General features: G+C 33.7%; 3 protein-coding genes across 3 annotated transcripts; 1 reads left to right on the top strand and 2 right to left on the bottom strand.

Moving 5' to 3' along the window:
* Nucleotides 1-6,825: 6,825 nt before the first annotated feature.
* Nucleotides 6,826-9,792, bottom strand: LOC105971019 (methyl-CpG-binding domain-containing protein 2-like). The gene is made up of 5 exons (XM_088823896.1): nt 9,570-9,792; nt 7,959-8,623; nt 7,825-7,878; nt 7,519-7,661; nt 6,826-7,218 (listed from the first exon to the last, which is right to left on the bottom strand). The coding sequence occupies exons 2-5, from the start codon at nt 8,516-8,518 to the stop codon at nt 7,058-7,060; spliced, it is 918 nt and encodes a 305-aa protein (XP_088680022.1). The 5' UTR covers nt 8,519-8,623; nt 9,570-9,792; the 3' UTR covers nt 6,826-7,057.
* A 604-nt stretch (nt 9,793-10,396) lies between these two features.
* Nucleotides 10,397-11,066, bottom strand: LOC105970864 (COMPLEX 1 LYR-like protein). Its single transcript, XM_088823897.1, has one exon. It carries the CDS (start codon nt 10,980-10,982, stop codon nt 10,632-10,634), a length of 351 nt encoding a protein of 116 aa, XP_088680023.1. The 5' UTR covers nt 10,983-11,066; the 3' UTR covers nt 10,397-10,631.
* Nucleotides 11,067-11,967: 901 nt separating this feature from the next.
* On the top strand, nt 11,968-13,644 carry LOC105971027 (uncharacterized). Its single transcript, XM_012995875.2, has 2 exons — nt 11,968-12,222; nt 13,419-13,644. The coding sequence occupies exons 1-2, from the start codon at nt 12,055-12,057 to the stop codon at nt 13,467-13,469; spliced, it is 219 nt and encodes a 72-aa protein (XP_012851329.1). The 5' UTR covers nt 11,968-12,054; the 3' UTR covers nt 13,470-13,644.
* Nucleotides 13,645-13,706: the final 62 nt, after the last annotated feature.

Below are 13,706 nucleotides of genomic sequence, written 5' to 3'. Positions count from 1 at the left end.
AAAAAAAAAAAAAAAAAAAAAAAAAAGAGGAAAAAAGGTTTATCTCACAACTCAAAAAATGTTTTTCGAACTTACACGTGCGCTGATTACACAAATTTATGACATCACGACTAATAAAAAGATGGAATATAAAACATATTTTTAAATTTAAATTGACTAATTTAATTCAATTATGGGGGTGACGTGTATATAGCTTTATTGAGGATATGTACGGTGATTAAAAAATAGAAAAAGGGGTAGAAAAAAGCCGATAAAGAAGCCGGGTTTTCGGCTGCGCAAAGCCACGCCTTACCTACTCTTTTTTTATTTTTTTATTTTTTTCTTTTTAGGACAAATTATGGCCAAATCCTTGAGGTATGGTCAAATTACGAAATACTCCTACATATTTGGATAATTATAACTCACTCCTTCAACTATGTATTTTCTTACGAAAAAACTCCTTCTTCAATTGGTAAATTTGACACTATAAGAGTGAACGTGTACCTTGTAAGACAATACATAATTCTAGGGGATGGTTGTAATTACCCAAACAATAGTGATTTTTTCTTAATTTGACCTTACCTTAGGGGGCGCCAGTCATTTCCCTTTATTTTATTTGGTTTCTAACCATTAAGGCAATGTTTGGAAGCGTTTTGGATCTTATTTTGATTTCATTTTGAGGAAATATGTTTTGGGGAAATAATTTGAGAATGAAAGTAATGTTTGTTTGTATTTTGGAAGGAGACAAAATACACTGTAGCAATCAAATCATGTTTAAAGGTGTTAGAAAAAAGTATTTTTGAAGAAAAAAATTGAAAGATGAAGTGATGTTCATTTGTTTTTTAGTGAAGACATTTTTTACTATAGCAGTCTAATCATTTTACTGTAGCAGTCACATCATGTCTGAAGGAGAGAGAAACTTTTGAAATTGTTTTGAGAAAATGATTTGAAAAGTGTAATAAATCTCATTTTGTTTTGGGGAAACAATGAAAACAAAACAAAAATGCTTCCAAACATAGCCTAAGTGATTCAATAACTTATGAAACCCCTGTGGTATTGATTATTACAAATACTTCCCTAAAACTAAAAGATTATTATAAATCCTAACAAAATGATTGAATGGTCTAAATTACCCTTATATTAAACGAACAAACTACGAGTAAACTACGTGTACCCCTGAAGTAACACAAAATGTTAGGTTTACTCTTTGTGGGTATATTACATTTATCCCACTTGGGGTAAGATCTAAAAATTCCCATTAAACATTCCATGAAATTTTTAAGATTCTAGTAGTCATTGTTTCGTAAGGGTGTAACCATTACACGAAACAATAGTTGAGGAAGTATTTTTAATTATCGATACTACATAGGTGAGTAAGTTTTTGATCATAATTCAGGGGTTTCTCCTAATCTACCCTTAAGTTTGTCTATGATTTATTTCATTTTTCAAAAAGATTTTTTTTGATTAATTCATTGGTGCATAGTATTTTAAATAATCCATAAATTATTCTTGTATATGGCTCAGAAAATGCAGATGGGCCCACCACAAAATCAGAGCTCCACTCCATGGTAACATGCTAACGTAGAAATTCACAACCATATAACATTATATATTATATTTATAACTGCAAATTCGTTGGAAAATTGAATTTATTTTATACCAATGTAACGTGGTTTAGGTAAAATAATATATCTATATCCATACCTTACAACCAACCAATTAATTAATTAAAATATACAATTAATTAATTAATATAGGTGTAACTAATCATCAATACAATTCTTTAGTGTCATATATTGTTTTGTACAAGTAATTAAATTCGAACCCAACCATATTTTTATGTCAATACCCATATTGCCCTTTGTGTTGTTAAATAAGTTTTTTCACTAGTTAAATTGTGCCTTGAAATTTAAAAGCAACACATAATATGGGAAAAAAAAAATGAGAGGCCAAAGCGACATTTAAAAGGAAATAGAGAATGTGATAGTTTACGAGGTTTAAATTTTGCATATATACCAATGTCCAATGATATCTGACTTGAGTTCGGAATTTCGGACACCCTTCTCTCTCGATCAAATTTCGGTGAACAACTCGTATCCTTAAATATTGTATCTTTATTTAAATTATATGTGATTAAACTAAAATTTCATTGTGCATTTTTGAGGAACACCTATTTGCATTTTGATCTACGTATAAAATTAGTTGAAGCCATTTTTTCAATGAGAAGATAATTTAATCTGATGTAAATACTCGTTTTTATTTATATACTCTTAATTTATATTCTCTCTACGACTCGCTTTAGAAGTGATAGATGCTATTATTATATCACTTGGGATATTGGATTAGAAAGAGCTGGGACTGGGAGAGCAAGGTGGTTCACGTGCTCACGAGCTAGATGGTCCTGAAACACTCTAATTAACTTAAGAATCATGCGAACAGAAAACACGTAATCTAAGTCGTGTGTTGATCCAGCGGAAACCCCTCCAACGCTCAAGTCAGACTTGAGGATAGTCGATAATAGTAGAGAGAATACGAGTAGATGAATTGGTTGAATAATAAAAATGTACCTTAATTAAATGAATTTAAGTTCGATTTATACTTCATTTATTGGGCCAAGATCAATTTATCGGACTCAAACCTAATTTGAATGTGATTAGGCCTCCGTAGAAATAGCTTCTAAACTGGGCATGTGGCCTAGTAAATATGGGTCTATTGGGCTGGACCAATAGGCATATCAGAGGACGATGATTCTTTTGGCAATATACAGTTAAAAATCTATAAATTAATACAGTCGGAGGTAACAAAATTTTATTAATTTACCGAAATATTAAATTATCGAATTAATAGTTTAATATGTTTTGACTGTATCGGGACCGATACATTATTATTCAAGCAAAACTATTAATTTATCGATATTTTACTATACGTATGTTTTCACTAATGTTATATACTATTTAGCGATATAAAATTTTATTCACAAAATTAAAATTTTAAAAGTCACTTGTAATTAGAACTTAGAACAATTTATATTGTTTTTTTTTTTTTTTGTTGCTAAAGCATTAATTGAGTATCATAATTTAAAAGTTCTTGACAAAATCTTCATAATTCTATCATTGCCGACATAATTATTTTAAAATTATTAATGTTTTCGTATTATTTAATAATATTTTGTTGCTAATTTTTGCCATTTTAAAAAGGAATAGAAAAATAAGAGACAATTAAAGGAGAAAAATCCATGGTGTAAGCAAATGTGGGACCCAGTCTGACATGTCTTCACCAGAGTGGGCCATTCTGCCTCCTCAGATATGGACTAAAAGTGTATATGTGGCTTAGCCTATAAATTGCTGCCACGTACAGTAATTGTTGGGTTAGTGCACGTGCTCTGTTTTCTGTGATTGTGATGGAAGTGGCAGGTCCCTGGATGAAATTTGTGTTCGCATTAGACCCCCCATAACTTCCTTGAATTCTCACTTTAACCCCGGAAAAATATAATTAATTTCGTTAAACGTAAAATAGATTATTATTATTTTATTAAAAAGAAATCATCTTTATCATGCATTATAATCACAGTAACGTTTAATATAATCCCATGGATTTAATTGGTGAAATATTAAATTGTCAAACTTATAATTTAATATGTTTTCACGGAGTTAGAACCAGAAAAAATTATTATTTAAGCGAGCTTATTAATTTATCGATATCGATGTTCTACTGCATATTAAATGTACCCAAACACTTAACTTATTATAACGTCTCCCGTTTTCGGGTCGATGTTTTCATATATAAAAAATATATATAATTTTACAAGTTTGATCATTGGGGTGAGATATTTTCAAAGTGAAACATATAATATGTAACACTATAAGTGACAATATATAAGTTTAAAGTTATATAACATGTAATAAATCTATTAAAATTATTACAAAATCAAATGTTAATTATTAATTATGTGTCCAAAAAGTTTAATTGGCCGACATCACAATCTTAGGGTTGGGCCATGGAGATTCTATGCCTCTTTCTTAATTTGATCCTTCTCTATCTCAAAGTTCAAAAGCAAAATAGAAAGTTGAGTAACTTCTTGAAATAAAGCACATTCTTTTTGCTTGTGATTTATAAAACTTAAGGCATGCAAAAAGATGGCTCTATAAAATACATTTTTTTTAATTTTTTATTTATTAATTTCCACTTTTATTAGAAAAAAAATAATCTTATGATACACGTACCGGTACAGATTTGAACCGTTGATTTCGAACGCGGCGTAAGCTAAAGCCTAATGTTTTCTTAATCATATAGTTTAATTGTGTATATATATATATATATATTTGCTTCATCTGATGTTACAATTTTATTTTCTATCTTGTATATAGCTAGCTCATTCAAGAAAGTAGCAAAGTACAAATTGCTTGGAATCGAATTATTCCAAGGTGATGACCGATATGGATTGATAAGAAATTAGTGCCGAAATGACTTCGAATTTATCCTCAATATCGATGCACTAACTGAACCTTGAGCATGCATGTCCAAGAAAGAGACGTGATTATCGTTTCAGTTTATAAATTAAAATTATTGCTTCAACTTCAAACGTGATTTTGACCAATTTTGTACTGAATTTTGGCAAAACTCAAAGCACGGAACGTGTTGTTCTTTGAGTTAGCTTTCTATTACAACCTGAATCACCAAGATTGGATGTCGCGTAAGAAAGATATGCATGAATCAATGAGCACGCCCACAACTTTGATATTTTGAGTTATCTGCATTTCAAAATGTAATTTACTCATGCATAAATTTGTCATGCGACATTCAATCTAGCTGATTCAAGTTGGATTAAAAAACTAACTTGAATGACTATAGTTTTGTTATTTGAATTATGCCATAATCAAACTAGAAAACGGTCAAAATTACATCCGAATTCAAATCGGTATAATTATTAAGTATATGTGTGATTGTTTGTAAATTAAAAATAAAAATTATTGGATATATAAAAAAAAAAAAAAAAAAAGTGGTAGTGGTTTTCTTAAGTGGGATTCCTATATGTGCCACAAAACCATATCCCATATGTAGACATGACTGATTGAAAGAAAGCCACACAAAAAAAGACACGCACTAGAGGGGGCAATGTGTGTTTCTTGATTGGCATTTGCCAAATTGCTTTTGAAGATGATCCAAATTTCATTAAATGCAAATCACTTTTATTTGCCAACTCAAATGTTTTTTTCTCCCAATAGTTTTATGGAATGGGATCCCACAAAGCCAGCTATATAAAAATTGATATACCTGCATAAATACAATACAATAATTGCTAGATAACCCCTCCTAAGTATTGTAGGGTACCCTTTGAATTTAATTAGGGGTGTTTGTTGAGATGTTATATTGAAAAGGACAATTCTGTCATTATACTAATTAGAACCCGAAATTTAGGTACTAAAGTAATTATCGTCAATATTAGTTGGCTCCTCCAACGTTTCCGATATACTTCCGAACAGTCTGTCTAGTTTGCGTGCGTGAGGGTGTAAACAAAACGAGTGGAGACGAATGAATCAAAAATACATTTAATATTTTATTTTCATCATTAATTTGATGTCACGTGTTCAAATCAAGTTGGAATTGCCTTATAATGTGTGGAAAAACTTGGGTTTAATAAGTTTGGGTTTTGATAAAACAAAAGGTTGAATGGAAAATCTTGGTATTTTTAATGAGGTTTTTAGGGTTCCATTTTCAATAATTAGGCTTGAAAATTAAATAGCTGTTCATTTTAATAGTAAATTTGACTTGTAGATTGTTAATGATAATATAAGATATTATATAAACCTTTCCATCAAAGATGATGTGTGTGTGTGTGTGTGTGTGAGAGAGAGAGAGAGAGAGAGAGAGAGAGAGAGAGAGCCTTTTCATTATCTAGAGAGAGAGAGAGAACCTTTTCATTATCTAGAGAGAGAGAGAGAGAGAGAGAGAGAGAGAGAGAGAGAGATGGAGAGATGGACCAGTTTAATGTTTAGTGATTAATGATTATGATAGTGTCGGAAAACATCCCAATCTAATGAATTGGAAATGATTAATATAGATAATGACAATTTGGGAATTTGGAGAAGAAAAAAAAAATCCCACAAGCATTAGGTTTTTTTTCTTTTTATTTATTTATTATTATATTTTTTAATTATTGTTCTGCATTTTTTTTTGATTAACATATAGGGTAGAGTTAGGTCACATATTCTTCTTCAGTTAGCTTCGGTTGTAGGCCAATTTAAAAAAGAAAAGAAAAAAAAGTTGTGCATTTGTCACGTAGTAAATATTTGTTATTCATGTAGCACGGACACGGGAATAGAGGCACAGCGAAACGAGAAAACGGATACGTGGAAACCTCATTTTCCAAAAAAGTTGAATAGGGGGAAACATGAAGGAAATATGTAAAAATTAAATATATTATAATACATCCATAATTTCTAAAAGAATATTATAACATTTAACTTATATACTTATTCTCAATTATATATTTGGCAAAAGAGATAGGCCATTTCCGAGTATTCATTTAAAATGGGTTTCAGATTTATTTGGGTAGAAACGTGTTTTCATTTTTTTATTATTACCAGAAACGTCCCCGAAACATTTCCGGCATGTGTTATGGTGTTTCGGTTTCCGAAACATGGAAATGCGTGTGTATGCCACTAATCTGAAGATCAATTACCAGAATACCAGGCCCAAGTCACCAATTGTAAACCAAAGGCCCAACAATTTTTCTTCCTAATTTCAATTTTATTATAAAAAAGATTTTAACATTGCCTATAATAACTAATTAAATACAATGAAAAAAAAAAGGAATTAAAAAACAAAAAGCAAAAAAGAAAAAGATTAAGGAAAAGTTTAGCAAAACTCCATTTGTACATATAGATTAGGACAACTGAAATCTTCAACAACACAAGCATCATAATTTTCTGACATCTTTTCATAACATTAACCGAGACTGAAAAATAATGTTACGAAAGATGCGAAAAGATCCCAAAATGTAGTTCCTTCGAAAACCATTTCGTTTCTTCCCAAAGATCTTACTAATTACACTAACAAACACCCACTTTAAACTAAATCACCATTTTACCCCCGCCGACGACGATGATGTCATCTTCTTCTTCTTTGTCGCCTGAGTTGCAGGGTAAGGATCTTCAGAATATTCGGCAGGAAGCCTGGGCCCACTGAGCTGCAAATCTGTGTCCACGTCATTGTCACTTATCCATGCTATGGGTTTCACTGCACCGAGAGTTTTCGTGACGAAATCAAGACACAATCCGAATAAATTACCCACAAATGGATATAAATACGAAAATTAACTCAGGGGAATCTACACAATTTGATTAGCAATCTCCGGTTGTGAAAAAAAGTAAATCCATTTCAAAGACCACGTCAGCAATCGGAATCCCATTTGTAATAGCAAGGAAAAGATGGACATGTTCGAGAAAAGAACATACGACTTTTCATATCTGACAAAGCTCATCTTAAGACAACTAATGACTTTTTAGGGAAAAAAATTTGGAATAAATTTTAGGTCACCTTCTGTATTAACGGCACCATTTTGAGGTGGCGGACGAGGGCGCTTTCTCACATAGTTTTCTTGCAAGGGCTTCGGAACTTGGAATGAAAATTGTGAAAAGCTAAGCCCTTCTACCATATACTCCGGGTGTTCATTAAGGTACCTTGTGTATTTAAAAAAAGAAAAAAGCACCAAAAAAGACATGTAAGGAAATAATTATCAATTGTATCTTTTAACATTGAAAAACGATTAGTGGTAATAAAAGAGACTACATGTATATATATATATATATATATATATATATATATATATATATATATATAAACCTCTGTATTTCCAGCATCGAACGAAGTCTCTTGCCCGAAGGTGCAACATAATACCTGTTGCATAGTTTTAATCAAAATTCGAAATTGAACTGACAAAGTGATGTGAAACGACAAATTAGATACATAATACATACACATCTGCAAATTTGGAGCCACCTTCGCCTCGTATTCTCAAAAGCCTTTGCCAGCCAGGTGGCGCTTGAGCAATGCTAGGTTTATCGATTGCCCAAACCCTAGTCCCATCTTGTGTTAAATCTGGCGGATCATCGCACGAAATATCGGGCCGCCACTCCCGGGCGGTCTCACACGAGAAGGGCCGTTCCATAATATGCTCTCGTATTTCCTCATACTTTTCTTTCGTTGGAATGAGCCTCCACTTGAAGCAGTTGGCACATTGTACGGTGAATGCCCCTATTGATGGCAATACCCTAGGGGTATTATCGGAGAACGGATGTTTTCTTGGTACGATTTCAGTGCTGTGGGTCCCACTATTGACAGCTGGATCGTAGAGCACCATCTGATATTGGGAATTTTCAGAAATTGGATTTGTTTGATCTTCTTGGCTATTTGAGGCATTTTCTGATTCTTCGATATTGTTCGGATAATCAGGTGCAGTCGAAGAATCGGCGGCATTTTTGTCCTTATTCAACTTGATGGTGAGTTTTATTGGCCGTGGCTGTACAACTGTCTCCATCAAACCGAATGCTGTTTAGTAAGGATTTACGAACTTGCAAATTATTTTCAATCTAGTAAATAGGTACAAATGCACCTCCCTCTCGAAGCAATTGATGTCGAGAAACTGCACAAATAAATTAAGGGCTAGGTCAAACATAAGCGAAAAAGCAGACCAGAAATAAGTTCTAGATGATTTTTATTCCGAGTCGAACATGGTACCAATAGTGGCATTGCCATATAAAGTCAATCATTCCCTGTTAACGGATTCGACAATTCAAGATCTTGACATTAATTAGACAATACACAAATTAATTGTAAACGACAAATACTTCAAAGAAGTGTCAACCAATCGCACACGACATAAACACTAATTAGACTACACACAAATTAATTGTAAAAGACAAATACTTCAAAGAAGTGTCAATCAATCGCACACGACAAAACACTAATTAGACTACACAAAAATTAATTGTAAACGACAAATACTTCAAAGAAGCGCCACCATTCGCACACACGACAAAACAAAGAATAGTTGATCCGATAATCTGTAAGCCACGTAATAAGTAGTTTCATGCAGAAATTCAATAATTCTTTGTCGCGTAGCAGTGTCTATTAACCTACAACCGCTGGTTAAAATCTAGAACATTCGACAAACGATATCTTATCGGATCGGATAAGTCCATCCGCAAATGAAGGAACACCACCATTAACACCTTCCCCTTTCAGCTAAAAGAGAAAAATCAATCAACACCCAAAACGAAATCAATTAACACCACAATTAACAACCAAAAAAAAAAACAATTAGAAAATGAAAAAAGACAAGATATGAAGAACATTTAAGAATCTTCACAAAAATTTAACAAAAGTGACAAAGATAAATGTAACAGAAATCTAAACAGCTGAACTCATAAAAAAATCTTGACCATAAAATCAAAGATCTGCATGGGTAGAAGGAAAGATAACAAGAAATCCAGCAAAGAAAGCATTTTTAAATCTAGAAACATAGATATAAGTCCAAGTATAAAAAACAGACAACGGAGAATGAAAGACGGTGTAAGAGAGAGAATTACAGAGATGCCGATCAAACAGATCTGAGCTGAAAATCCGACGAATCAGTCGACAATTCTGAGGCAATAAGCTTGAGTTAAAAATCAGATCTTTAATTTTCTATTACAATGTGTTTTGCAGGATGTCTTCTTGTCCTCGGGAAGTGAGACAGAAGCAGAAAGGGCTAAACAAGAGAGAGAGAGAGAGAGACACGGCCCACAGATCTTTTTACTATTTCCATTTTCCAAGGGGTTGGAAAATTAATTTTTATATAATGACGATTTTGCCCATTTTCGCCCTTTGCCATCAAAGATGGTCAAAGAACCCATATAGTAAATACTACCATTTTAATCTAAAAAATAAATAATAATAATAACAAAAAAAAAAAAAAAATTACCACCATTTTAGGTAATCTTCCAAATTGTTTTGTTCACAAGTCAATATGAGATTTTATTCAAGATCAAAACCAAGATATCTTATCTCGCTCCCATCGGATGATGGGAGCGAGATATCTAACAAGCCGAATTCGATTCTTATTGCCGACGTCCGATGGGAGGGAGATATCTAACAAGCCGAATTCCATTCTTATTGCCGACGTTTTCTAACCCAATGTGGAATACATCTCTCGTGTGATTTACGAGCAATTGCACAAAAATGGGACTTACCTAGTTCACATCTATACCTGCAAGTTCCTTTGTCGAACGAGAACAAAAAAAGGATAAGAAAAATCAAGAATTTCAGTTTGCCTTCTTCTCCAATTGAATGTCTCAAATGGGATAGAGAAGTAGCAAACTTGTGCTTAGGCCAAGACTGTAAACTCTGAAGCAGAAAACAAAGTGAGGTTCAAAACTAGCAGTAAAACATCGATCTCGACACTTTTATTACCACAAACAATTGTCTGTCAAGATTCGAACTTCGCCAAAAGAAGGCATACGTTTCGTCTTACATATAACATGAAATTCATTGCATAGCAGCACTCTATGCTTAATGGGATGTTCTATGTTTACACGATCCATGCCATCGGATTTCCCAACATAGGAAAACATTTGGCAGTTGTAGCTTAAAGGTAAAACAGACAATGTAGATTACTGAATATATTTGGGGATTTCGCCTTTGTTTAGAATGGAGAGGGCGTAATCGGCAGTGTCGAAAAGATCTTGAATGTTGTGAATGGATCGCTCCTCCGCACCCAACATGAAAATGGCTCGAACCTCGGCTTTCCTTGCTAGCCTTGCCGCTAAGTTGAGCGGCAGATCAGGTGAATTAAGCCTTCTCAATATCTGGCGGTACAGCGATATAACCTTGCCCCTGTTCCTAGCCATGTCCTCTGCAGTAGCCCATATCAAACCTTTCGCCATTGCCTTTCGCTTCCTTACTGCAAAAAAAAACAAGAGTGCACTCACTGTATCTCTGCAGAATATAAATATCATGGTCATTCAGGCATTTCATCAAACAGTTTGCACATGTTGACTATAAATAGCATAGTCATTCAGGCATTTCATCAAACAGTTTGCAGGGCTTATAAAATAATGCCGCAGCTGAATATAGCCAGATGTCAATAGCATCAAATAACAACGCAACGGGTGCAAGCAGGTATTCAGAAACAAATAACCCAATTCGTAAACTCAATACATTCAAGAATCAAGATATAATTTACCAGCAGATATTGACGAAGTGACAGTGGAAGAGAGGAAATTACAGAGATGATTGCAGATATATCTTGGCCGATAAAGAATGAGAGAACCACGATCGTTCGATTGGTGTGAAGGAATTGTATGTAATGTGTTGCTGACGTTTTTCTTCTCCGCAAGTAAGGGCAGAAATGGTGGAGAGGAGAGAGAAGCAGACGGTGGGTTTTATTTGAAGCCCACCAAATCTGTGGACTAATTAGTAATTTCAGCTCTCTTCTATCTTCTAACATTTAATTGTGGTAATATTATTTATATTTTAAACTCGATTAAACTTTTAATATATTTTTTAGGACAAAATGCACTTCACCCCTACAAATTTCTCATTTTCTAATTCCCCCCCCCCCCCTAAAAATCCAAAAACTGGATAATCCTCCTTCAAAATATTATTTTAGTTACACTTTGCTCCAGAAGTCAATTTTCGGTGGACACTGTGCAACAAAAATACCATTATAAAATACCAATGTGCAAAAGATAATATTTTTCTAGGGGTAACGTGCAATAAAAATGACATATAAAGGGCAATGTGCAACAAAAAATACTTAAATGCCAATGAATAATCCATCGAAATTTTGCTATCGGAGGCAATGTATAACAAAAATAACATATTGAAGGGACACGTTAACTTTTTATAATTTTGAAGGGGGTAAAGTGCGAAAATTAGAACTTTTAGGGCGTGATGTGCAATTTGCCCTATTTTTTAATGACATTTAATTGGAAAAGAAAAATCCATTTTCAATCTATACCCACAGCGCTGCTCACTGGTACGAAGTCTTTGCCCCAATCTAGAGAGAGAAAGTAATCAAACAAGAAGAGAGAGATGGGAGGAGGAATGGAGATGCGCAAGAACCACTGGATCGAGGAATGGGCAACGAAGAGAGAGAACCTCGAGCACCACTTCCGGTGGACCCGCCGCAACCTTGCCCTCGCCGGAATCTTCGGAATCGCCGTCCCCGTCCTCGTCTACAAAGGCATCGTCAAAGATTTCGTGAGTTTTTTTTCTTTTTCTTGGCCCCCTCTTCTCTTACGATGATTTGATTGGTTCTGATTCCGATTTCATTCCTTTTAATTTTTAAAGGTGACCCCTGTTTGTGCCCTAATCAATTTATTGAATCAACGCCTTCCTGCTATTAATTTTTTTTTTATTTTGGCAATTCAATGTGTTAGGGTTTAAAAAATTGGAAGGAGTTTAGCTTTTTATCGTTGATCAGAATAAGCCGAGACTTGTTTATGGATAATTCAGCAGAACATATTCAACTATGGGCTGCTAAATAAATGGTGAAATTGGGCTTGATTTTATTACATGGTTATTAATTTTGTGCCACCGACTGGCCATTGTCCGATGATCTTACATGATTCCCACAACAAAGTTGTAAAATCAGATATATGATTTTTACAGTAGGGCTTATTTAACTTAGCTCCAAAATCAGATGTATAGCTCTGAACATGACTCAGGAGTCGGCATTGAACTTGTAGTTGCTGAAATTGTTCGACAAATGTTAGTATGCTCCGGAGATATTGATGTACACTTACTTGCCAATGAAACGGAAAGGGAGAAGTAGAATATTTTTTCTTCTTAGTGTGTGTTTTAAGGATCTGCTGCTCGTAAGTTATATATCAGGTTATTACGAAAAAAACGAAACCTTTTCCCCCACTTCCAGTCATTATAGATTAGAGCCTGGATCGTGGATTTCGATAATAAGATTAGATGTTTCGTATTTGTCTCGGGTAGCAAGTTTTCAAACAGACATAAAGTTTAAACTGGACAATCTCAGCAGTTTCTAATACAGATTGATAACCACCAGAGCTCCGACCTGCTAACAGAATTGATAGTTCACAATATTACGTAAGTTCAGATTAGACATCGTTAGCTTCTCAGACATCTATTGCTGATTTGTTTGATATTTCGATAAATCAATTGGTTTTCTTGAACCCTCTTTCTTCTATTTTTTCAATTATTCCACGATACTAATTTGGAATATTGGATTTTCCGTTCTTTAAATCATGTATAGTTGAATCCATTAGAAACAATAGGTCTCTAATGAAGTCGGGTCTGGACATTGATCTTGATCGTGTCGATAACTAGATATACTCTCTTTGTTTCTTTTTTTGTTTCTTTTTTCTTTTCTGAAATACGATATTGATAAAGTATTACTATTAACCTCGTGGTAATTTGTGTTGCAGCACATGCAAGATGAGGATGCAGGGAGGCCACACAGGAAATTCTGGTTTTAGGCAATTTCTGCAGTTAATCTGTAATAAATAAATGTGTCTGAATTTTTTTGAAGATTTGTATTCTTCAAACTCTTTTCCAAGTTGAACAATTTTGTTAATTGTGGTGATTTCTTCTACCAACTCTGTTTTTTGAATTGATTGTTTTACTTGTATGAAGAATGAAATGTTTAATGAATTTTTTTGGGGCAGATTACGGCCAACCCCCTGAGGTAAGGGCAAATTACGAAATTAGCCCTC

The sequence above is a fragment of the Erythranthe guttata genome, chromosome 10 (assembly GCF_056151865.1).
Source record: "Erythranthe guttata isolate IM_541 chromosome 10, IM_541, whole genome shotgun sequence".
Classification (NCBI taxonomy): Eukaryota; Viridiplantae; Streptophyta; class Magnoliopsida; order Lamiales; family Phrymaceae; genus Erythranthe; species Erythranthe guttata.
The sequence above is the reverse complement of the archived record's forward strand: the minus strand, read 5'-3'. Positions and strand labels throughout refer to the sequence as shown.